The 27,020-nt window shown below is 40.3% G+C and overlaps 1 protein-coding gene and 1 long non-coding RNA gene across 2 annotated transcripts; both read left to right on the top strand.

Moving 5' to 3' along the window:
• The first annotated feature begins 22,150 nt into the window (after nt 1-22,150).
• Nucleotides 22,151-23,032, top strand: LOC117495498. Its single transcript, XR_004557183.1, has 2 exons — nt 22,151-22,278; nt 22,391-23,032. It is a non-coding gene; the product is annotated as an uncharacterized LOC117495498 (long non-coding RNA).
• Nucleotides 23,033-23,696: 664 nt separating this feature from the next.
• Nucleotides 23,697-26,557, top strand: LOC117495486 (zona pellucida sperm-binding protein 3-like). The gene is made up of 10 exons (XM_034146766.1): nt 23,697-24,129; nt 24,205-24,320; nt 24,415-24,518; nt 24,599-24,773; nt 25,185-25,302; nt 25,373-25,455; nt 25,537-25,706; nt 25,857-26,012; nt 26,131-26,244; nt 26,330-26,557. Exons 1-10 carry the CDS (start codon nt 23,761-23,763, stop codon nt 26,536-26,538), a joined length of 1,614 nt encoding a protein of 537 aa, XP_034002657.1. The 5' UTR covers nt 23,697-23,760; the 3' UTR covers nt 26,539-26,557.
• The last annotated feature ends 463 nt before the right edge of the window (nt 26,558-27,020 follow it).

Raw genomic sequence — 27,020 nt, 5'->3', positions numbered from 1 at the left:
TTATTGTTGTTTTGCTGTGATTTAAAATGGCAGACACTGTGATGTTCAAGGCAAATTTCCCACTGGGATAATAAAGTCTATCTTACACTGATGTATGCATGAACATGACCTTAGTGCAATTTGAATACTGGGAAGTAGAACTGCATTTTACAAATGCCAACTGCATTATTGTGGAGGTAAGAATAATACATCCATTAGTTGGACGTCAAAATACTGCATAAAAGGTTACAAATATAATAGGGTAGCTATAGGAGTGGAAAATGGAAATTAATATGAAATCCTCTTTAATCATCAAAGCATGGGAATATACACAGCACCGACCAACAGAAAAGTTTAGATTTTGCGATCTGGCACCTTGCTCAAGGGCACCTCGGCAAAGAGAGGAAATGGCACCTTTCAAATACACTGAACAACTAGCAAACGTAGGTTGGCATATTAGCTGGCAAGCTAACTGTGTTGATTAGATAGATACACACTCCTACCACAACTACTACTAACGAATCTAAAACAACTAAGTTTCTCTAATATTTTGTGATTTGCATTTGATTTCGTCCAGCCAGATGTGTCCGCGTATCTGGCGGACAACACACACGGGATGACCCACTCTGATGCCTCGTCCTAAAAAGCCCCGGCAGCCGCTTACAAAGCTGCGACAGGCAAGATGCCGAAAACGCCTATAAGGGGAGGAATGGATGATATACAGTGTTTATATGTATATTTACGCATGTTCATTTTGTACATTTCTAAAAATAAAGTTTGATGGAAATACTTAGTAGGCCTATCCTTTCTTCCCTGAATTATTTGCTCCTATAACATATCATTCATATGTGATTCTATAATTTAGGGTGCATTTCACATCAACAAAACAGTACAAAGAAAGTGTTCTTTCTCAATAGAACAATCAGTGGTTCAAGTTAGTATATTCCTCAGTGTAACATATCCACTGGTTGCAAAGCTTAAACATTTTTTTATTTTATTTTATATAAATGTAATAACTGTTACTACAGTTATTACAGTACTGGGTAACTTAGTTGACAGGTAACCTAGTTGACAATTTCCCTATTTTGACCCATCATTTCAATGGTAGGCCTTGCTTGGATGACCACATGTCATTTTCTTGAACAGGTTAACATCACATTTGAACATATAATTGAATTAAAATCATTAAACAATTGTAAACCATAACAATGTACGTAACATTGTTGATGGTCAATGAATATACTCATTGACAATGTGCTATTATACATAAAATATTGTAAAAAATTAGAGGACAATCACCACAGTGTGTTCAAAATGTCTGCCAAAGAGGAACATGGCATCATGTGATGCTGGTGACATGGTATTGGGACAAACCATTTTTGAGTTAAATGGGGAAGTTCTGTTAGTAACATAGTTGACAGAACTTTTGCGGACATTCATATATTAAGATATTTAAATTATTTAAAGGAGGAAATCAATTAAAAATATGTTATTATTCTTTAGTATTTAGACTTTTGAAATAAATGAATACTTTTTTTAATTTACTTTAATGGTTTTTATTCATTATTTTGAAACCAAGACACCCTCAACTGAAAAACGGACAGAGCAAAAACTGACAATTTAAGAACATCATGACACATTTCAAGGTAAATAAAGCATAGGATGCACATAATGTTTGTGTGATATTATAACATGCTTTCCAATAATAGGCAAAATATGATATTTTTGAAGAAAATAGTTGGAATAATTATAATTATCATCAATGGACATCAATGGACATGGAATGTACCCTAAATTGTAGAATCACTCATTATAGCAAACCATGATTTGATTTCTCATCAAACAGTAGTAGTTTATTACAGGTAAAAATAACTTGCTCTTCTATAACAACAGTTGTAGGTACAGTTCGGTTAGTTAGTGTATAAAATATACGGCTGTACCGAGGCCATTATAAGACTGTTGTTCCGCTGAGAGCGAGCCGAAAAAAGCACTGTTAGACATGGGCGGAGCCTCTCTGGTGGTTGACTAATCAGAACAGAGTGGCCGAGCTGACCAATCGGAGCACACTAGGCTCACAGGGAGGGGGGGGCAAGAGCTCCAACGAGCCGTTTAGTGGAGAGAGTGAATACTGCTGAATACACATACTTTACAGAGATGCTGTATGCGAAACCAATGTGAGTTTGGAAAATTGCACAGTATAAATCTATTTTAGTATACCTCAACAATGGAATTATGATCAGTGGAAATGGCCATGACACCTCTCCTTTAAGTGCTTTGACAAAAAATACATTTCATCTGTGGAAGTAATACTGTAAAAAGCACGACCAATCATTTTAGCCGGCCCGGCTAAAATAACTGGATGGCCTACCTGCCTGTCAACCTTCCATCTGTGCACAAACTTATCTTGTGCCCTCATTGGTCATGTGCGCGTTCGTGTGTGTTGGAGGAGGGGCTCTATAAGGAAGTGGCAGATTTTCTCCGGTTGTGGCTGCGTTTCACTTCTTTTATTTTTCATTTCCTCGCTCCTCGGTCTCGGTATCACCGGAAGTTGATTTGTCTGCGCCATCTTGAGTAGCGTCCCACTCATGGATGTATAATAAGAACTGGATACAGCGTGGGAGGCGGGGCCTCATTCATTGCTATGAGAGTTGCTCATTCGCGCATGATGATAAAATGGCCCAACTTTTGAGAGAGCGAAACGTCACAGATTACCCGGCATGCCTGAGAAGTACCCGTATGTGCGCTCATAGCGCATGCGCAACTTTAACCATGCCCCCCAAAATGCTCGTTCACATCAAGCACGTCAATTTGCGTACACGTACAGTAACAGCACCGCACGTTCATGACAGCATGGTAATGTTTGTTATGATAGATTTGATATTAACGAGGCGGCAGTTAGCAGCTAGCGGTTAGCTAGTAATTATGCTAATTTACACATCAATCGTTATGTACTTTTATATTACGCTGTAACAGGATCTAGTGATATCCAAGCAACAGAGCTTCATTTAGCATGAAATAATTATTGCACTGTGTACACATATATATATATATATATATATATATATATATATATATATATATATATACAGTGCAATAAGCTTCTTAGTGCAATAAGAAGCTACAGGGACGTTAATCTACGTCGGTAATATTAACTTTATTTAATACAACATTTACGGTACAAGATTTAATCATACAGCCCATGTAGTATAATATTTTACAAATGATGAATTACAGCAAACATGTGCAATATATCCATTAGTACAGCTCCGTGGGCTGGCAGTAAGGCGATATGGGTCCGTTCTTATTGTGCATCCATGGGTAAAGATAAACGCATGTAGTGCTGAACACGTAACATGAACGTGCCGGGTGGCGCGGTCCCGTGGGTTAGATGCGCGTTCATAATGCAGAGGGAAATAACTCACAGAATAACGTTATTAGCACATTTTTACAACTTGAGGAACGAATGTTTTTAATAAGGGCTATACAAGTGTTCATACTGGGTAGTTTATTTAGTTTAAAAAAAATTATCCAACGATTTACAGACCACTCTTTCCCCATGTAAGTCAATGGGAAAAAGTGTTTCCGGGCCTGGCAACCAAAAGGAAGTGTAGTACCGCTGTTTGGCCAGCACGAATATTTTCATCTGAGTCCCGCGCACTTCCTGGGGGTTTGGTCCCACTGGCCTTATTTTTGACGGAGGACCGAGGATCGAGGAGCGAGGAGCGATAATGGAGGAGCTATAATCGAGGAACCACCAGACCATGGGTGTTTCTCAATCGCGAGTACGCTTGCTTGGTAGCACATGTCTGCCGAGCATCTTGCTTCAGAAGCGAGTCAAGAATACTTCCTGGCATTCGGAAAACGAAGTGTGGAACACGCTAGCAAGTGTGCAGGTGTGCGTCATATGAGAGGCCCCGCCTTACATCTTCCGCCACAGATTTGGGGAAATTGGTCCGTGCGCAAAGCATTGTGGGGATTTTAAGACCGCGAAGTCTACTCATGTGCAGACTCGATATTTCTCCAAACGGAGTACGCCGGGCTCGGTAGATTTCCAAGTATGCTGGAGATTGGAACAGTACTTCGGCGGCACTCGATGACGTAGTATGCTTGAAATAGTGGCTCTGAAGCAGCTTTACTCGCGATTGAGAAACACCCCATCCTTCGATGAAATCCTCAGACACTCGCCCCGCCCCCTTACTGTGTATCGCTCACTGATTGGACGATGCAGCGCATGCACTGATCTGTTGCTTCTTGACATGAGAGCAGATTCCCAGCGGAGTGAAGAAAATACATGAACCTCACGGGAGTCACTCCTCAGTTCATGCAGTGTTTTGTTTCAATTAATGTATCATTTAGTTACAAATATGTGATATATCTGAACAACAAAGTGGTCAAAAATCATTTTATTCATTTTTTGGAAACATTTTCATGATCGCTTTTTTCGTTTTACATTTTCATTTATTGTAATTTCCATTCAGTCAGTCATTAAGTGATATTTAAAATGTTAATTTGCTACATATCCACACAAACAAACAAAGTGTGCAATCCAATGAATGTTAATATAACTGGGTTTTGACTCTTTTGCTTCTCTCAATTATTTTTATTTATATTGAGCACTCTAATCAATATGACGAAGGTATGTTTTAACCGTTTGTTTTTTAGTTCTAATTGAAACAAAAACAAAAACAGAAACGGGTCGTTTTTTTGTTTTTCAATTTTGCCCCAAAACAGAAAAACGGAAATTCAGCTCGTTTTTTCGTTTTTCTGTTCTTACTGTTAAAACAAGTATACCACTCAATGTTTCGTTTCCATAGGTGGGTGTGTCTCCAGTGCCTCCTTGCTTCTGATTGGCTAGTTTGCCCTATGCTTGCGCTGTACTCTTCAAAATAAAGGTTCTAACTCTTTGCCTTCACACAGTGCAAAAATGACAAGCTTCTGCTATCTTTGATGAGCGATAACATTATTTTTGGCCATACGTTTTTCATAAGAGTGATGAAGTTGGAATCAGTTGTAGTTACAACTATCCCAAATACTATGAAATACTTTTACTGTGTACTTCTTGATACTCTCCTGTCAAAGTCCCCTCCATGGTACAACAATGCCTGTCTTGCTGCTATATGTGACGAGCAATACAAATACTTTTAAGTTCAAAGACTGATCATTTTGGACTCAGTAGTTAGACTACTAGCGCAAAGACTATAAAATACTTTTATTTTGTACTTTCAGAGAAATCCTCTGTCAAATTGTCCACCCTGAATACCCCATGCAGATGCTCCTGTTGTCTGTCAAACACAAGCAGAAACATTACTTTCCAAAAATGGAAAGTTATCTTGGTCCCGCTCCCCACGTGAAAAAAAGGGTACGTTTAGTGCTGCTAATGTAATGAAAATGGCTAGTAGTGTTTTATTTAAATGGATATTTAGATAGTCAACTAAGAAACATAAAGTACTTGAAACGTACATTTTGGTAACAATTTTGAATATGATCATTTTCTTGAGCTTTAAACTCCTGGGGTCAAAATGACCACCAAGGATAGAGGGTGTAAAGCAAATGTGAAGATAAAGGAGGGTTAAGAATACATTATATAGCAGTTTTTTGTTTTACAATATCCTAAAGTCTATTTTTAACACACTATTGAGTTGGCTTTTTCATTACATTTAAAATATAAATTGTACCTAAAATAATACGGAGTGAGCAGGGTATATATATTCACACCATATGCAATCATAGGATATTTTTAGTTCGAAAGATATTTGTCCAAATTGACTACAAAATAGTACAAATGCAAAACATAAAAAAAGAAAATGTTTGGTGAGTGAAGTCCAAAGCCGTATTATAGATTATTTGATTGTGTAATTACAAGGTGAGAGAAAATAAATCCACATTGTCCTAGTAAACTTGTATTTTTCAATTTGTTAGTACATTTTTCTCAGAAAAAACTTTTCTAAATTAAAGTAAATTATTTAAAAAGGTTGAATAGTTGAAATTGAACGTAAACTGTGTCAAACACCACTCCTGAAATTGACTTTAGTTGAAGTTTATTATAATATTGATATTATATAAAGATCTATATATATAACATTGATTAAGCCTTACGGGCAGGGTTCGAGTTATAAACTGAGCTCTATGGGGGTCTTTAAAACTAACGCATGTGCGCACGCACGCACGCACGCACGCACATACACACACACACACACACACACACACAGCAGCAGCCCTCTACTTGCTACAAACTTAAATATGAAAAGGTTCAACTACGCACACACATCATCTCGGCTCGCGCAGCACGCTCACAGGCATAGATTGCGCAATAATGTATTGCGCACCTTGGAGGTGCAATGCAGGCATATTGTCATTCAAGAGCAGTGGCGGCGCCAGGGTATGGCTGGGGTAGGCTACAGCCATACCAAGAAATGGCTTAGCCCCACCTTAGCCCCACCATGAAAAGTGATGCAAATTCAATTAAATAATAAGCGAAATGCTAAATGTTGAGAACACGGATTGCGAAAATATACAGGTCGTGTCCACAGCACACAAACTGATCCTGCTGTAACAACGGCCCAATCCCAAACCACTCCCTCGACCCTACCCCTCCGTGACGGAGTGAACTCCGTCTGTAGCCACACTCGCAGCTGAACGAGGCTCCCTCCTGTCAGATGGAGGGAGTAAATACAGCGGCAAGCTTTGGGACAAACTCCCCTCTCTCCGGCAGAAACAGGAAATGCCGTAACTGTATGTAACAACGGTTTCAAATCAGCATCTCTTAGACAAAAAATGTAAATTAAGAACTCCAAAACATCTTTCATTGTGTTACTTTTTTGTAAAGCTCTTTTAGTTTTAAACCTGATGTTTATAAGCTTCTTAGTTTTTGCAACAGTCTGTAAATATACACAACTTTATAATAAAATGCACACATTGACCTTTTTCTAGACTAAACACAGGTATGATCCTAAGTTAAAAAAATATGAGGTTATCATGAGGTTGTTAACATCGCAATTTATCAGTGGATGTTTGCTGGAACTACTTGTAAACAGCGTGTTTCCTGACGGACACACACAGCGTGACTCCGGTCAGGTAGAGACCAGTCTCAAGTCAGCACCGATGCAGACTCGCTGTTTGAGGGCTTGATAGCCCACTCCCCCTCCACACCTCTCCACACTCGTTGGTTTGGAACAGCACTTAATGTGGCGGACCCTCCGCGCGAAAGCGCAAACGGAGGGGTAGTGTGTAGGGGTAGGGTGTAGGGGGCGGTTTGGGATTGGGCCAACAAGTGCACGTTACTGATGCAATATGGTTGAGACCATTCGGGTTTACGCTATAAGAGGGGTGCAAGGAATAGTCTAAGTAGTGGGGGAGTTTTATACACTAAAGGTGTGGAAATTCTCTGGCGTTATAATATCAGCGCGGCCGCGGTCAGATCAAAATGCCTCCGAATGCAATTTGAATAGACCTACAGCCAATCAGAGCAACGCAACGTTGGATCTGCGTCATGCCTTATTGATTGAGATCAATCGAAACCGCCATTCAGTATCCCCATTGGATCTTCAACGTGTACTATCATACATCACGTTCACAGTGATCCCTTTTTATTTACTACAGGACAAATGTGCCGTTTTATTTCATACAGTTCCATTTTGATTGAGACAGGGAAATAATCTAAACCTCACGCGTGGCGTTTCACTGTCAAGGGGGGCGATATAGCGTGTATGTAATTACATTGCAAATACTGACTTGAGCACCACCACTGTATGGGTTAGCCCTACCATAGATTACCCAACAAAAATGCTCTGGCGCCGCCACTGTTCAAGAGATGCGTAGTTCTTTTGGAAAACATGTTTTTCTTTTAGCCTATTTACCTCGTTAACGTAAATAATACTCATTACATTGACACATGCATTATTTGTGATTAAAATAATGGTTGTTGGTAATGTATTAGCGACCCCCACAGATGTATGATTTCACTGCGTCCGTGGGAGCTCATACCCCTCCTTATGGGAGCTCAGCTCCCATTGGCTCCCACATAACTCGAACCTTACGGGTCCCTTTTAAAATATATATATATTTTGTATAATGTTCTTGGCTGACAGTGCCTTATTTTCAATTTGAAAGCACATGGCAATTTTATTAATACAGCAGATGAAAATATTTGCAATTCTTCATGGGTGTCATTGGCTCTCTAGATAAAGGCAGTATCTGTTTGCTAACCTCAGATATTGATTTATTTAAATAAGTGACCTTTGAATACATATTGCAAACATAGCCTTAAAAAGGTGCAGGAAAAGGACTTGAAATATTACTTAAAGACTGGACTTTTTAATTCAGTCAAGAGAAGAGAAAAGAGAAGAAAGGAAAGAAAATTGTTATAAAGGGTTATTAATGACAGACATAATATGGCTAGGGAGGCTGTGGCTGATCGTGCGTTGATCTTCGGATCAGGGGGGACTGGTTCAATCCCCACTGCAGCCAGCATGTCGTTGTGTCCCTGGGCTTCACCCCAAATAGCTCCTGTGAGAATTGTCCACAGTATTGAGTGTATGTAAGTCGCTTTAAGGTAAAAGCAACTAACAAGTGACATGTAGAGGTCAGTGGCACTCAGACTCTACAGGGGTCATTTTTTGATCATGGGGCATCACCCCTGTACAGCATCAGGACAATATCTCTATGGAGTCAGACACTGAAAGTGTGCTGGAGGCTGATGCGTTGACTGGGACTGATGGAAAGATGAGGCTGATGAGACTGAAGAATCTGCGAGGAACGAACTAGAGGCAGAGAAATAATCATATTTTAACCCTTTAATTGCCAGACCAAGAAGAAATCTATGGACACATTTGTTCTTTGCATTTTTTTATCAAATACTGTAGGACAAATAACCACAAACCATTTTTATTTTTTTTACTGACCACACAGTTTTGTTTTTATGAGCCTCTACCAACTGGTCGAGCTGGCCTTGGTAAAAGTGCATTTTCAACAATCATCATATAGTACAGTATTTGTATGCATCAAACTCAAATACATGTTTTTCTTTTATGGAAGATGAGCAATATATACAACCAGATATATTCATAAAAAATTATAAATTATTATTGTAAAACAAAAAAGAAATGGAAAAAAGTAATGGAAAGTGTTTTTCATTATAAAAAGTTTGGCCTAACAACAAACAACTGGCCTAACAGCAAATGTCTACATCCTGTGTTGGCCTAACTTGCTCATCTGTGTGCAACTTTGGGCTTTTTCATGCATGAAAGGTGCTATATAAATTATTATCGCTCTTTCACTCTGAGACTCATAAGGCAGTACTAGATTTAGTAATATTATACCATGAATCTAGCCATTTATTTACCATATTTTATTGGAAAACATCTCTGAAACTCTGAAAAAGTCGTATTGCTAGTTTACCATAAAAGGCCAATTCGACCAGTTGGTTGAGCATATTTTCAAAAAAGTAATTACACCCTTGTTACAAAAGTTTTTTGTGCATCAAGTTATATAATTCTGTTCAGTAAGTGCTCTGACACTAAAATATGTCAAAAATGATATGGTTACCTTACAAAAGTTGACCAAAAAGAGTGATTTCTTCAGGAGTGATTTTTAGCATGCCAACTTTCTCAGTGGAAGATAGCTGAAGGGCTTTCTGTTTGAACCACAGTGACATCTAGAGGTTGTTTTGTGCATAACATGTCAACCAAACGATAGAGCTGGCTGAATCAGATGGAGTTACACTTTTTTATTTATTTTTCAACAAGATATCAAAACACAAAATGTGCTCTACCAAATGGTGGCGCTGGCTGCTAAAGGTTAAGACAGCATCATCATAAGAGGCCAACAAGAGTGACAGGGTGTGTCACTTTGCTGAAGGATAGACCAGCTATGCAGGATATTCTCTGAAGATTCCCGAAGGGGTAAAAGCTGCTGCTGGATTACTGACTGGAAGTAGTGCTGATATCATGTCTACCATATCCTCTTAAAATACTCTGTCCAACAATATAAGTCTAATGACACATTTTTATTTAAGATGCATTCTTGTACTAAGGGGGGGAATTTGAAAAAGAATACCTGAAAAAGTACTTGTTGGTGTAGTTAAATTAGTATACTGAGTCAAACAGTAGGCTATCACTCTCATTAAGAATTGATGGCAGAACATCATTTTATCTCTCATCAAAGATAGCAGAAAACAAGCATTATTCTACTCAAGAGGGGAGTTTGACAGAGTACACAGTAAAAGTACTCTGAATAGTATTTATCAATCCTCAACCTCCAAGCTATTTTAATACAGATTTGATGAAAAAAACCTCGATGCTGACTCGACCACGCAAACGGGAAATACGGCCGCATCAATTCAGCAGTGTCAGTAACATCAAACAGAGAGGTACTCATACTTTATTTATAAGATAGGGATTCATGGCTGACAGTGCAAGACAGACAGCCAGATAGACAGATCGCGAGACAGACAGACAGACAGACCAACAGACCGACAGACGCGCAAACACATACGCACCCACACACGGACAGACTGTCTTCTGTATGTTTTGCATGTAGCCATATATTCAATGTATATTCGTGCAAACACGCACTGCACTGTCTAGGCAAAGAGTATGAACCTTTATTTTGAAGAGTACAGCGCAAGCAAAGGGCAAACTAGCCAATCAGAAGCAAGGAGGCACTGGAGACCCACCCACCTATGGAAACGAAACATTGAGTGGTATACTTGTTTTAACAGTAAGAACAGAAAAACGAAAAAATGAGTTGAATTTTCGTTTTTTGGTTTTGGGGCAAAATTGAAAAACAAAAAAACGACCCATTTCTGTTTTATTATTAGTTTCAATTAGAACTAAAAAACAAACGGTTAAAACGTAACTTGGTCCAATATTAATCTAACTAATGTTCGTTTATACATTTTAAGAATGGCGTTTATCTTATTTGAGAATGACGAAGGTACGTTTTAACCATTTGTTTTTTAGTTCTAATTGAAACAACAACAAAAAACAGAAACGGGTCGTTTTTTTGTTTTTCAATTTTGCCCCAAAACCAAAAAACGGAAATTCAGCTCGTTTTTTCGTTTTTCTGTTCTTACTGTTAAAACAAGTATGTTTCCTTTCCATAGGTGGGTGGGTCTCCAGTGCCTCCTTGCTTCTGATTGGCTAGTTTGCCCTATGCTTGCGCTGTACTCTTCAAAATAAAGGTTCTAACTCTTTGCCTTTACACAGTGCAAAAATGACAAGCTTCTGCTATCTTTGATGAGCGATAACATTATTTTATATATAAAATAACACGATAACATTTATTTCTGTCAAACACAAGCAGAAACATTACTTTCCAAAAATGGAAAGTTATCTTGGTCCCGCTGCCCACGTGAAAAACAGGGTACGTTTAGTGCTGCTAACGTAATGAAAATGGCTAGTAGTGTTTTCACTAGCAAGAACCACGCCACAACAGTGTGATGTTTGTGCGTTTATTGAAGTAACATGTGAAGGATATGAGGGGGGTGAAGAGGTGATCTGGGAGGACGAGCTATGGTCCGTGCTGTGGGAGACTCAGAGTGGGGGTTCCGTCTCCGGCATGAACTGCGTGGGCTGATTACGGTCCCCCAGACAATACCTGGAGTTTAATGTTAGTATACGCAGTATAGATATGCACCGTTTAGATATAAATGGTGATGGGCAGAGGATGTTTATGGGTAGAAGGGCTTGCTGTGCCTGTTAACTGTTCTGGACTATGAGGAGATCTCTAGTCATCCTGAGAAGTCTACTGGATTCAGGTCTGTTCTGGACCATGTGGAGATCTCTAGTCTGCTCTGGACTATGTGGAGATCTCTAGTCATCCTGAGAAGTCTACTGGATTCAGGTCTGTTCTGGACTATGTGGAGATCTCTAGTCTGCTCTGGACTATGTGGAGATCTCTAGTCATCCTGAGAAGTCTACTGGATTCAGGTCTGTTCTGGACTATGTGGAGATCTCTAGTCTGCTCTGGACTATGCGGAGATCTCTAGTCATCCTGAGAAGTCTACTGGATTCAGGTCTGTTCTGGACTATGTGGAGATCTCTAGTCTGCTCTGGACTATGTGGAGATCTCTAGTCATCCTGAGAAGTCTACTGGATTCAGGTCTGTTCTGGACTATGTGGAGATCTCTAGTCTGCTCTGGACTATGTGGAGATCTCTAGTCATCCTGAGAAGTCTACTGGATTCAGGTCTGTTCTGGACTATGTGGAGATCTCTAGTCTGCTCTGGACTATGTGGAGATCTCTAGTCATCCTGAGAAGTCTACTGGATTCAGGTCTGTTCTGGACTATGTGGAGATCTCTAGTCTGTTCTGGACTATGTGGAGATCTCTAGTCATCCTGAGAAGTCTACTGGATTCAGGTCTGCTCTGGACTATGAGGAGATCTCTAGTCATCCTGATAAATCTACTGGATTCAGGTCTGTTCTGGACTATGTGGAGATCTCTAGTCTGCTCTGGACTATGTGGAGATCTCTAGTCATCCTGAGAAGTCTACTGGATTCAGGTCTGTTCTGGACTATGTGGAGATCTCTAGTCTGCTCTGGACTATGTGGAGATCTCTAGTCATCCTGAGAAGTCTACTGGATTCAGGTCTGTTCTGGACTATGTGGAGATCTCTAGTCTGTTCTGGACTATGTGGAGATCTCTAGTCATCCTGAGAAGTCTACTGGATTCAGGTCTGTTCTGGACTATGTGGAGATCTCTAGTCTGCTCTGGACTATGAGGAGATCTCTAGTCATCCTGATAAATCTACTGGATTCAGGTCTGTTCTGGACTATGTGGAGATCTCTAGTCTGCTCTGGACTATGTGGAGATCTCTAGTCATCCTGAGAAGTCTACTGGATTCAGGTCTGTTCTGGACTATGTGGAGATCTCTAGTCTGCTCTGGACTATGTGGAGATCTCTAGTCATCCTGAGAAGTCTACTGGATTCAGGTCTGTTCTGGACTATGTGGAGATCTCTAGTCTGTTCTGGACTATGTGGAGATCTCTAGTCATCCTGAGAAGTCTACTGTATTCAGGTCTGTTCTGGACTATGTGGAGATCTCTAGTCTGCTCTGGACTATGTGGAGATCTCTAGTCATCCTGAGAAGTCTACTGGATTCAGGTCTGTTCTGGACTATGTGGAGATCTCTAGTCTGCTCTGGACTATGTGGAGATCTCTAGTCATCCTGAGAAGTCTACTGGATTCAGGTCTGTTCTGGACTATGTGGAGATCTCTAGTCTGTTCTGGACTATGTGGAGATCTCTAGTCATCCTGAGAAGTCTACTGGATTCAGGTCTGTTCTGGACTATGTGGAGATCTCTAGTCTGTTCTGGACTATGTGGAGATCTCTAGTCATCCTGAGAAGTCTACTGGATTCAGGTCTGTTCTGGACTATGTGGAGATCTCTAGTCTGCTCTGGACTATGTGGAGATCTCTAGTCATCCTGAGAAGTCTACTGGATTCAGGTCTGTTCTGGACTATGTGGAGATCTCTAGTCTGCTCTGGACTATGTGGAGATCTCTAGTCATCCTGAGAAGTCTACTGGATTCAGGTCTGTTCTGGACTATGTGGAGATCTCTAGTCTGTTTCTGGACTATGTGGAGATCTCTAGTCATCCTGAGAAGTCTACTGGATTCAGGTCTGTTCTGGACTATGTGGAGATCTCTAGTCTGTTCTGGACTATGTGGAGATCTCTAGTCATCCTGAGAAGTCTACTGGATTCAGGTCTGTTCTGGACTATGTGGAGATCTCTAGTCTGTTCTGGACTATGTGGAGATCTCTAGTCATCCTGAGAAGTCTACTGGATTCAGGTCTGTTCTGGACTATGTGGAGATCTCTAGTCTGTTCTGGGCTATGTGGAGATCTCTAGTCGTCCTGAGAAGTCTCAGTTGAATGTGGTGAAAACATTTGGGTGTTGGGGAAGGGATGGGGTAGGGATGGGGGGAGGGGGAAAAGGTAGAGCAGTTGGAAAGGAAGGTACTAGGTAAGAGTCGGCTGATAGGTTAGCATGTGGCATGGCCCCTGCCCCTTGGTTTACTAGGTGGGACGCTGTTGCTACGGGGTTAGCTGCTAAAGGAGGAAAGTAAGCAGAAGCTGGGTAGCTGTGGACTGCTGAAGGTAGAGAAGAAGAAGGGATGGAGGGATGAAGGGATGTATGTGCAGGGGGATTTTGTGAAGCCTGTGGGCACAGGGATGAAAGAAAGGTTGAAATGAGCTGCGACATGTCAGACACAGAGAGAGCGGGCACAGAGGGCAATACAGCCTGGCCCCCACCAGGGGGTGCTGGTGAGTCGAGCTGTGTCTGTGGTGGAGGAGGACGGAGGCCTGTGACGTCACGACCCGTGGTGCGCGCGCGCGCGGTGGTTGATTCTGGGGCGGGAAGAGCTGTGTGTGTTGTTGTTCTTGCCGTTGTGCTGCAGTAGGCTTGGTAGAGGTTGAACAGTCTAGCCTTGTTGTCGTTTCGGTGAAAGTGGATGCCGTTGTCTTTCAGGAAACGTTGGAGTCGAATGACTGTCCACCTCCGTAGTTCGGGATCTGTTGTGGAGCGTTGAGTGCGTTCGGGCTCTGCTGTGGAGCGTCGAGTGCGTTCGGGCTCTGTTGTGTAGCGTCGAGTGCGTTCGGGCCCCGTTGTGGGGCGTCGAGTGCGTTCGGGCTCTGTTGTGGAGCGTTGAGTGCGTTCGGGCTCTGTTGTGGAGCGTCGAGAGCGCCGCTGCGAGTGGCCGGGAGCTGCGAGTGAGGCAGGCTGCCGGTGGTGGGGAGATTGGAGCTGGCTGTACCTGATGCGGCCCTGGCTGTTTGCCCTCGCTGGCGGAGTAGGCGAAGCCTGGGACCTGTCTGGAGTTGGAGGTATCTCGTTGGGGGAGCTTGAGCGGGAGCGGTAGCGGCTGGTGTGTGGGGCACTGAATGCCGAGCACGCGCGGCTCCGTTCGGATGCTTGGCTTGGCTCCGTCTGCTGACCCGAGGATGGCGGGTAGCCGATGTCGAATAGATCCTCATCTGACTCCGGCGAGTTGATCAGGATTTCGGGATCCATGGTGAGTAGCAATGTTCTTGTGGTAGCGTTTTAGCTTGTATTGAACTGTGACGACGCGCAGCGTGAATCACAGTCTGCCTGTCGATCTTTGAAAGATGAGACAAGCGTTTGCCGGAAGCTTTGCCGGATATAAATAGGGGTGGCTGTGGTTTGAGGCGGAGTTTTAGGCGTGGCCATGCTCCTGAACCTATGTTAACATTTTAACCTCATTTATTTAAATGGATATTTAGATAGTCAACTAAGAAACATAAAGTACTTGAAACGTACATTTTGGTAACAATTTTGAATATGATCATTTTCTTGAGCTTTAAACTCCTGGGGTCAAAATGACCACCAAGGATAGAGGGTGTAAAGCAAATGTGAAGATAAAGGAGGGTTAAGAATACATTATATAGCTGTTTTTTGTTTTACAATATCCTAAAGTCTATTTTTAACAAACTATTGAGTTGGCTTTTTCATTACATTTAAAATATAAATTGTACCTAAAATAATACGGAGTGAGCAGGGTATACATATTCACACCATATGCAATCATAGGATATTTTGAGTTCGAAAGATATTTGTCCAAATTGACTACAAAATAGTACAAATGCAAAACATAAAAAAAAAAAAATGTTGGTGAGTGAAGTCCAAAGTCGTATTATAGATTATTTGATTGTGTAATTACAAGGTGAGAGAAAATAGATCCACATCGTCCTATTAAACTTGTATTTTTCAATTTGTTAGTACATTTTTCTCAGAAAAACCTTTTCTAAATGAAAGTAAATTATTTAAAAAGGTTGAATAGTTGAAATTGAACGTAAACTGTGTCAAACACCACTCCTGAAATTGACTTTGGTTGAAGTTTATTATAATATTGATATTATATAAAGATCTATATATAACATTGATTAAGCCTTACGGGTCCCTTTTAAAATATATATATATTTTGTATAATGTTCTGGGCTGACAGTGCCTTATTTTCAATTTGAAAACACATGGCAATTTTATTAATACAGCAGATGAAAAGATTTGCAATTCTTCATGGGTGTCATTGGCTCTCTAGATAAAGGCAGTATCTGTTTGCTAACCTCAGATATTGATTTATTTAAATAAGTGACCTTTGAATACATATTGCAAACATAGCCTTAAAAAGGTGCAGGAAAAGGACTTCAAATATTACTTAAAGACTGGACTTTTTAATTTAGTCAAGAGAAGAGAAAAGAGAAGAAAGGAAAGAAAATTGTTATAAGGGGTTATTAATGACAGACATAATATGGCTAGGGAGGCTGTGACTGGTTCAATCCCCACTGCAGTCAGCATGTCGTTGTGTCCCTGGGCTTCACCCCAAATAGCTCCTGTGAGGATTGTCCACAGTATTGAGTGTATGTAAGTCGCTTTAAGGTAAAAGCAACTAACAAGTGACATGTAGAGGTCAGTGGCACTCAGACTCTACAGGGGTCATTTTTTGATCATGGGGCATCACCCCTGTACAGCATCAGGACAATATCTCTATGGAGTCAGACACTGAAAGTGTGCTGGAGGCTGATGCGTTGACTGGGACTGATGGAAAGATGAGGCTGATGAGACTGAAGAATCTGCGAGGAACGAACTAGAGGCAGAGAAATAATCATATTTTAACCCTTTAATTGCCAGACCAAGAAGAAATCTATGGACACATTATTTCTTTGCATTTTTTCATCAAATAGGACAAATAACCACAAACCATTTTTATTTTTTTTACTGACCACACAGTTTTGTTTTTATGAGCCTCTACCAACTGGTCGAGCTGGTCAACAATCATCATATAGTACAGTATTTGTATGCATCAAACTCAAATAAAACACAAACTCAAATACATTTTTTTCTTTTATGGAAGATGAGCAATATATACAACCAGATATATTCATAAAAAATTATAAATTATTATTGTAAAACAAAAAAGAAATGGAAAAAAGTAATGGAAAGTGTTTTTCATTATAAAAAGTTTGGCCTAACAACAAACAACTGGCCTAACAGCAAATGTCTACATCCTGTGTTGGCCTAACTTGCTCATCTGTGTGCAACTTTGGGCTGCATTTCATGCATGAAAGGTGCTATATAAATTATTATCGCTCTTTCACTCTGAGACTCATAAGGCAGTACTAGATTTAGTAATATTACCATGAATCTAGCCATTTATTTACCATATTTTATTGGAAAACATCTCTGAAACTCTGAAAAAGTCATATTGCTAGTTTACCATAAAAGGCCAATTCGACCAGTTGATTGAGCATATTTTCAAAAAAGTAATTACACCCTTGTTACAAAAATGTTTTGTGCATCAAGTTATATAATTCTGTTCAGTAAGTGCTCTGACACTAAAATATGTCAAAAATGATATGGTTACCTTACAAAAGTTGACCAAAAAGAGTAATTTCTTCAGGAGTGATTTTTAGCATGCCAACTTTCTCAGTGGAAGATAGCTGAAGGGCTTTCTGTTCGAACCACAGTGACATCTAGAGGTTTTTTTTGTGCATAACATGTCAACCAAACGATAGAGCTGGCTGAATCAGATGGACTTACACTTTTTTATTTATTTTTCAACAAGATATTAAAACACAAAATGTGCTCTACCAAATGGTGGCGCTGGCTGCTAAAGGTTAAGACAGCATCATCATAAGAGGCCAACAAGAGTGACAGGGTGTGTCACTTTTCTGAAGGATAGACCAGCAGGATATTCTCTGAAGATTTCCCATGGGGTAAAAGCTGCTGCTGGAGTACTGACTGGAAGTAGTGCTGATATCATGTCTACCATATCCTCTTAAAATACTCTGTCCAACAATATAAGTCGAATGACACATTTTTATTTAGGATGCATTCTTGTACTAAGGGGGGGGAATTTGAAAAAGAATACCTGAAAAAGTACTTGTTGGTGTAGTTAAATTAGTATACTGAGTCAAACAGTAGGCTATCACTCTCATTGAATTCTCAAATAAAACATAAACAGTGTAGTATTTCTTTTTTAGTAGACTACACTACTGGATAAATGGGTCTTTGATTTTCCTGCACAAGTTTTGTAAGACATTGTCAATGGATGTTTTGCTTTTCTTAAATGCGACCACCATTTTAATTAGAAAAAAACCACCGGTCATTGTGTAATACAAAATGAACATTTATATGTGAAGTATTCCTTATTTATAAGTTAGAGCATTTTTTCAACCAATAAAGAAACACTCAATCACAGTTTCAAAACTCATTACAGAATCACCAAATTCAAAGTTACATGGTTAAATATAGTTGATTATACATTTAAATCTACCTAACTTTATGAGTTAAGTCAGTACATTTTTTGGGGGAAAACAATATATAACTGAGTATAAACAGAAACACAGAAATATGTTGACTTCAATTACGGTAAGTGACGCTTGTGTTTAATTGTAGAGGACTGGACAGGAGAGACGCTCACCAGTGTCTTCTACACCGGAGACCTCCTGCCCCTCGAGGCCTCTTACGGTACGTCCAGCGCCATATAGATAGAAGAGTTACGACAGCGGAAGTCCAAAATGCTTGATCGTCACGTGGTTCAGGGAGAGTCAATAGTTCCCCGGAAGTTCGTGGCGGGACATATGAATGCATGATTACCGGAGATAGAACTACGATTTTTGGTAATAAGTAGTGAATAAAGGTCTTGATTTGCAATATTTATACAACATACCGATATGTGTATGTATTTACATCAATGTTTTAAAAAATAAATAGAATCTGCTAATATTTATGGATAATATTAGGAATAGTGTGAACAGCTAGTTTACTTGTTAACATATACATGTTAGGCTGTTGCCTTGGTTAAAGAGCCTGTTGCTGTTGTGTATTGCTTTGAATTATTTAAAACAAATATTATCTTCTTAAACAGGTATGGTAGTCAGGAGCATCACTTCCTAATGTTTATTGATATATTTAGAGGGAGGGGATAGCAAGGAATGCTTCAAAATTTAGATTAGATTAATTTCTACCATTTTTTTAATTCATGGTGGTTTCAGTAATCCCATGGTACTTGAGGACATAAGTAATCTAAATGACTAATGTCATCTGTATGACTTTCAGAAAGGACAGGAGACCAACAGGTGACTATCAATGGACTAGCAGCAACATGATTATGACGTTAAAAGTGTTGTTTTAGGAACATCCATTGTAAATACATGGAATTCAATAAACATTGAATAGCATGTCATGCAGTTTGTCTGTGCCTTTTCCTCCGTGTTGTCCTGGCATATCGTCTCCACCATGGATTGCTGTGCTGCCTGGGGATGCTCCAATCGCTCAGAGAAAGGAGTAAGAATCAGAATGTACGGCTTCCCCACTGACACAGAGAGGAGGAAAAAATGGCTAGCTCAAGTCAGCAGGAGCAATTTAACAATCAAAACAGACAGCCGCAACAAAATATGTGAGGTAATCATATTCAAACACTGCATTTGCACTTTTTCCACAAAACGAAGACCACACCATTGGGAAGCTTAATGTTTGGTTTAATACAAATAACAGGGAAAGGCTTGAAAAACTCTGAGAGTTGAGACTCAGGGTGCAGGGTGAGGGTCTCAGTGCAGGTATTCAGGCTCTATTGAATCCCCCTCTGGTTCTTGTGCTGAAAGAGGGAGAAACAGACAGGAGAAAGGGTTATACACACCTATATAGCACACCTATTGGATGGGAAATTGCCTTGGGGAGATAAGGTGTGGTCTTTGTTTCCAACTGAAGTTATGGAACTTTATTATTTGTGAGTTTAACAAAGTATGACAAATGGCATTAGTAATGGATGTGATATGAATTTGTATAAAGTTGTCTCACATTCTTGGTCATATTTTACGTACAGTATGTAATGAGTGTATACATGTCCAGTAAGTCCTCCACCTGTAACATCACTGCCCCTCCACCTGCCATACAGTAGGTTACTAATATACACTAACAAGATTACTTATATAATACAGTGATAGAATACATGTTTAGTATGCTTACTTATATACAACAGTAGTATTAAATGTACCTTGTGTTTTCACTCTCACTTTGCCATCATTTCAAAATCAGCTGAGCTGCAACATAATACAGACAGGTAATAATCAACAGAATACACTAAAAACACTCACCCATAAATTACGTTTTTGTTTACTGTTTGGAAGTCTCAAATATGCACTCTAAATTAATATCAATAGCGATGTATCACACAAATAGCTCTCTTCCTTATTATTGTGTAACGTTAACTTTATTATACTAGTTTGTAGGTCTACTCCAAAATGGAGATCGTAATTTCTCCACCTCCACTCATTACAATCACACGTGCCCCAATGTTATATTTAACTAATATTATATTCCTCCACCCCACAAAAGAATCACGTTTAGAAGCCCTTTTTCTCTAATTCCACAACGTTGGATGAAATAACATTAGGAGAACGGATTAATAGCTGTTCATGGTTACCGTGTGTTGCTAACTTTATCCGGTATCCTAGCCTAATCTGTTATCTGTAAACGTTCCCTAAATCTACTGATTTAGGGATAATCCACTAACATCCTTTAATACACATGTTCATTTGACTCAGATGTGCTGATAATATCTGCAATATAAATCTTTAAACGTCTTCTTACCTTTAAAAGTCCATCACGAACGGTCTATTATGCTGCAACTCTACTGTGTTGCTGGTCGCAAAAGTTCCCCGGAAGTCAGCGGCAAGCTAACTTCCGGGGAACTATTGACGGCTGCACGATCCGCCATTGCTGTAAAAAAACTGGTCCATTGGAGTGAACGGAGATGTCGTAACTCTTCTATTATACGGCTCTGGGTACGTCTACACAGCAGCGTTAAAAAAATCTTGGAGGTGGGCGTATCTGAAGCTTGGGGATTTTTTGCGAACAACCAATCACATGAATCTCCCGCCCGCGACATACGAAGCAAAAAAGCCCGAAGTAAACTGGATATAAACTCCCCAAAACAGGCGAAAACATACCACTGTCTCTGCCACCTCCCTCCATGCCTGGCTCCTCCGGTTTATATCCCGGTAGGTCTGGTCATAAAGCACCGGGTGATTGATTCGCTACCGCTAATTTCTCCTCCATTTTTTGGAATATGAGGAAATGACCTGCGGTATGTCTCTCCCAGCATACACGCCGTTTGATTGGCTAGAGCTTGAACTGTCAGATTTGCGTACACGGGATTTGATTGGCTGACGCTTCCACCTCAGCCTCAAAAGTTGAACATTGTTCAACTTTGAATCCTGAAAATCCTGAAAATCTCCGCTCGCCTGCCCACAATGCATTTCGGCAAAAAGTGAGGGAAAGTGACGTCACCCCATTCAAAGTGAATGGGCAGAAGCGTTTCAAGATTTTTTTAACGCTGCTGTGTAGACGCATCGTTAAACAGCGTCCAGTAGTTTCTGGAGTCTCTTGTTCTCCTCTTTGGAAAGAGAGAGCTCCTCCTCGTACTCTGCTATCGTTTTTTCAAACAAAGCAAATATATCTTCAGCAGCAGCAGTGAGTCGCTGCTTCTTCAACAACAGCAGCATTTGGACTTATTAGATTTGTATCACTTGCCAGCAATGAATATCTTAAGTGCTTTGACAAAAAATCCATAAAAAAATGTCATCTGTGGAAGCCGTAGTACTGTAAAAAGCACGACCAATCATTTTAGCCAGCCCGGCTAAAATAACTGGATGGCCTACCTGCCTGTCAGCCTTCCATCTGTGTACAAACTTATCTCGTGCCCTCATTGGTCATGTGCGCGTTCGTGTGTGTTGGAGGAGGGGCTCTGTAAGGAAGTGGCAGATTTTTTCCGGCTGTGTATTTTCAAATTCTAGCGCACTCGAGCTGGTTTCTCCAAAATTACCTACCCCACCTTTAATATTTCTTGCTGCTTAAGTAATCAAGTTACTTAATTAAGGAAACATGTAAATATAAGGATAAATACTTTCTAAAATGAATTTTCCATGCTGTCTCTGTACAGCCAGATCAATGTAACAGTGATGCTTACCTCAGCATTTGGACTGAAACAGTACACATGTGAGAGGAATGTGCTAAATGTAAGCTTTAAGAATATTTTAGAATGTTGACGCTGCCCATGGAGTATATGTATACAAATAAATGGCTATTATTTCAACATTGGATTTGGGTGTAAATGCCCTCAACTCAAAGCTAAAGGAAAACAATGATTAATTCTGTATACTAATCATCAGATGGATAAATGTCGATGGCAGTGATGATGTGTGTCGATGTTGCGACGATACATGCTCCAGCTACTCTCCCACCGGTCAAACAAACCTCGGAAGTCTGATCCCTGAAGGTAAACTGTAAATCCTACAGTTGTATAACTTTCATAATCTGTGATCTGTCTGTGAAAACTGTCCCAACTAAATATGATTTGTCTCTCTCTTTCATTTTTATTCCTGTTTCAGATTTGGTGGCACGTGAAACTGTTACTCTGGGCCCTTTGATGGTTTTGCCATACAAGTAGGCGAAGCATAACAATCCAGACAATAAAGGATTCAATATTTGTCTATCAATCTCACCCTCCCTGACCAAACTTCAGCGTAATACTGTATAGCTTAATACTAGCAAAACGATTATTTTAATGATTGTTTAGTAAGGAATGTTTATACAACATAAACATTAAAGAAACAAGAATGTTTAGTCTTTACTGTTAATAAAGCTCTAACATGGCTCTAAACAAAGCCACACAACTGGTCTGATGAAACATCCCCGTAAATAAAAACAGATTACACTGAATGAACATTACATGTTGATGTCAGGATAGACGCGTATCAGTGTTTGAAAGAGGAAAATAAAATGTGAATTTCTCTTACCTTCAAAAAGCTGAATGAAAATAAGAATGCATGCCAAGCTCGTCTTCATGGCCTTTTCACTTATGAACTCACTAATAAATACCAAAGCTGACTCACATTGTACTCTTTCCTTCAGTCTTTGTGAGGTTTTGTGGACAGCCTCACTTTATTTATTGTTCTTCACCTCTGAGCAGGAAGGGGAAATCAAAGCAAGAACAGCCGTTGAAACGCTGCAGTTGGTTTTGCACACACTGATGTTTAACTGAATTTGAAATAAAACTCAGGATGTTATGCATCAGACTTTAAAACTTGTATCCACTGGATTAACACCACTAATGTGTACAGTTACACAAACAAACCCTTCTCAAAAAGTTTTTCTCAGTATTTGTTAGCAATATAAACATTGCTCCCCACGATATATAACACTTTTTTATAGTATCCTAGTAAGTCTTCTTATAGCGATCCTGTTATTGATATTATCAAGTGAGAAAAGAAGATATGATAATATCACTTTCATGATGTATCACCGGATATGTCTGGTGTCTGCAAGATGAGTGTGAAAGTGCAGGTCAGGAGGAGAGTCATCAGCAGCAAAGGGGTGGATATATATTAGAAGTTAGTGTCCTGTAAACATGTATGATAGTTTAAAAACAGTTTAAAAACATAATAAAATGACACCATAGACCACAATAATAATGTGATAGTGTGTACAAATTAAGGATCCAGGGGGATGTCAAAATGCTTCCTGCATGGTTTTCATGAACTGCAACAATAACATTTTATCTCAATCAGCCTCATGTCTTGAGTTCAGAGTGTGCAGCCAATTAAGCTGATGGGTGTCTGATTGGATGCAGGTGTGCTGCTCTGATGAGGATAATGATCGGCTAGAGTTTAAAAAGCTCCACCGCTCACACTGAACCATACTGTGAGTCAGTCAGGAAGACAGAGAGCAGCCGACCAGTTTCCTGTCATCAGTTTCACTTATGGAGGCCTTTCATTTTCAGGTTATCCTCCTTGTAGGACTCTGTGTTAGCTCCTCTTTTGCTTTCCCGCCCACACACGATGCTTCATTCCAGAGCCTTGCGAACACAGGCAGGTCAGAACTCGGGCAGCAGCAGCAGAAGTCTCCGGCTGAGGAACCGCAGCAGGTGAATACCATCAGAGTGACCTGTCATCCAGACTCTTTGGAGATTGTTATCAAAGCCGACATGTTTGCGGTTGGAGTTCCTGTTGATGGAGACGAGATACGCCTTGGAGAAGAGAACAACAACCAGTACTGCAGAGCTACAGCGTCTTCAGCAGATGAGTACAGTATCAGTGTTGGACTTGTGGAGTGCGGCACCAGACACTGGGTAACTTTTAAATATATTTCATTTCAAATATGATTCATTATAGCTTCTAGTTTTAAACACATCTACTCTCCACAGGTAACTGAGGACTCTCTGATCTACACAAACCTCCTCATATACTCTCCTGAGGCTTCTCCATATGGTGTTGTTCGAATGGAGGAGGCTGTAATTCCAATTGAATGTCATTACGAAAGGTCTTTGTCTCTTTTTGTTTTTAAAGCTCACATTGTAAAAATCTTTGAATGATGTCTGTCTTTTTTTTTTAAATGCATGTTTTCTGTTTCTTAGGAAGTACAGTTTGTCCAGTTCTTCACTCATGCCTACCTGGATCCCCTTCATGTCGACCCAGGCTGCAGTGGAAATGTTGGAGTTTAACTTGAGAATCATGACAAGTGGGTTTTGGTAATTTTCTCATGTTATGAGTTGTCATGTCTCTATTTGCACTTAGTACTTTTTTTCTGTCCGTGTGCAGGTGACTGGCAGTACAAAAGAAGCTCTAATGTGTTTCATCTCGGTGAGCCCATCAGCATCGAGGCCTCGGTCAGACTTGGGCATCACATGGGGCTCCGAGTGTTTGTGAGCAGCTGCGTGGCTACACTGAGCCCTGACATGCACTCCAGCCCCAGGCATGCCTTCATTGAAAATGGGTAAGGCTGCAAATTGCTAAATGGCAAAAAGGAAAGTATTTTTCTGACCCTAGAGGGAGCTGTTTAATGTGTAAGGCTGTTCAAGTGGTTTAATTCAGACACGAGCAATGCTGACTCGAGTGACAGGTTAATAAAAGATCAGTCCTTTAGTGTCGTCTTCAAGTTAGCCATTAGCTAAGGCTAGCTGCAGTTTGCTTTTTAATCTTTGGTATTCTAGTTCTTCCTTTCTGTGCCACTATTGGCAAATGCACATGTCAGATTTGTGCAGTTCTAACTCTAAATAACTACTTCCAGAACTTGCCTATATGACTAGAAATGTTAGTGGTGCATTGTCGGTAATGTAGACTCTGGTTATAGTAGTCAATGAGTGCTAATTTAGTGTTGCTCTTTTTGTTTTTCCTCATACTGTAGGTGCTTTGTTGACTCTCAGCTTCCAGGCTCAAGGTCTCAATTCTTAGCCAGGACACAGGATGACAAGCTCCACATGTCCATTGATGCCTTCAGATTTTATAATGAGGACAGAGGGGAGGTGAGGCTCTATTCAATTGCCTTAAACATGATTGTGTGTGCATGTTTCCCAACACCTGCTTTTCTCATAGCTCTACATCACATGTCACCTGAATGCTGTGGCAATAAATAACGCAGATGCACCAAACAAGGCGTGCACTTTTGTGAATGGAAGGCAAGTGAGATCCAGCCTAAAATATTTCAAATTACACACAAAAAACAAAGTATTGGTGCTGAATGTTTTTTTATTCATCAGATGGCGGTCCGCTGATGGTAATGACTACTTATGTGGGCAATGCAAAAGACCAATTGGAGTTGCGCAAACTCCCAGTAAGCCCAGCAGCCCGAGCAAGTTTAGGCCTCGAGGGTTTGTGAAGCCAGAAGAGCGTGAACCCCTCTGGAGGAGCGGACTGAAGACCAGTCCAGGTGGGGTGCTTGGAGAAACTTGTATGATGAATATTGGCTGCAGATGTCGTCATAATGATCAATTGTTTGTGACGCATGTTTTTGCATAGGTTTTAGACATGATGATGGCTGGGTAACTGAATTAACATGCATTGTGCTGGTTTGTGTTAGTGTGGGAACATCAGGCCAGAGTGGGTCCGATGATGGTCTTGCCAGCCAAGCAGAAAAGCCAGCCCATACCTGCAGAGGAGCGTTCTTCCATTCTTGATCAAATCGGCAGATCTACAATGTATGGCAGCCAGTGGAGGAGTGGAATAAACGGAGTTGGTAAGTCAATACCGGTATTCAATTATTCTCTGTTCATTTGAAGCCTTTAACAATCTCTAAATTGAGATTAAAATGACCCATAATGAAATCTTAATGTTGAATTGTTTTTCTGTCAAAGATCAGAGGAAAGGACTGCTTCCTGATTCATCATCCACCCAAAACCAGGTGGACTTTCTGACTTTAGCTTCTGAGCAGAATGAAGACGAAGAAGACAAAAGTGGAACAGAAAAAGGTAAAATGTGAAAAGTCTTAACCCTTTTTTAAATGGCACTCTACAATGCACCTTTTACATTAACACATTTATTCTGCGACTACAGATGAAGATGCTGAGGAAATTCCTGAACTTCTAGAAGAAACCTCTCCTGAGGCCCAACTGCAGTTGAAGGCAGTAGTGCTGAACAGTACCAACACAGCGGCGCTCGATGAAGTCTTCCAAACTGCTGCGGTTAATGTGGCTGTGCCCCCACTGTCCAACACCACTGCAACAGAATCTGACCTTTCTGAAACAATGGACTCAAAGAGATAATAAATTATTCAAATTTTAATTTGTTTGCTTTTTAATGTTGCAATACACAAGGAAAACTGATGACCTGCTCACAGCTAAAAACAATTAACAATTGTTTCCTAATTAGCCAAAGTATTCCATATAAAGGTAAACATTTAGGGGGGACCCAAAATTGCAATTTGACATCCATGTTCCATGTCTTTTCTTGTGCTTGTCTGCTGCTAAAAATGGTACTACAACATGGCATTTATTTTCTGGGGTGTCATTTGCTTTAGTTGCAACAGCTGTATAAAGGTGATTTATTGGAGGTCAGCCAGTTTATATTTGAACTTCAGTTGCTGCAACAAAGCCTTTGTACATGAGTAGCCCCTTTTTAAAAGGGGAGTTACCATGGGGGCCCTGGCAATATAATGACCTGAACATTAAAATATAAACATGGTCTCATAACTTTGTGTCCAGGCCCATTGGGTTTTTTGACTGGAGACTGAATTCTAATAGAGTAC

The sequence above is a fragment of the Trematomus bernacchii genome, unplaced genomic scaffold, assembly GCF_902827165.1.
Source record: "Trematomus bernacchii unplaced genomic scaffold, fTreBer1.1, whole genome shotgun sequence".
Taxonomy (NCBI): Eukaryota; Metazoa; Chordata; class Actinopteri; order Perciformes; family Nototheniidae; genus Trematomus; species Trematomus bernacchii.
This window is presented reverse-complemented; position numbering and strand designations above follow the sequence as displayed.

Bases quoted from the DNA above. Each gene is read 5' to 3' on its own strand.
- LOC117495486 (XM_034146766.1), top strand. From the start codon at position 23,761: ATGGAGGCCTTTCATTTTCAGGTTATCCTCCTTGTAGGACTCTGTGTT. The intron at 26,013-26,130 runs GTAAGTCAATAC...TTTCTGTCAAAG, and splicing joins GAGTGGAATAAACGGAGTTG to ATCAGAGGAAAGGACTGCTT. The intron at 26,245-26,329 runs GTAAAATGTGAA...CTGCGACTACAG, and splicing joins CAAAAGTGGAACAGAAAAAG to ATGAAGATGCTGAGGAAATT.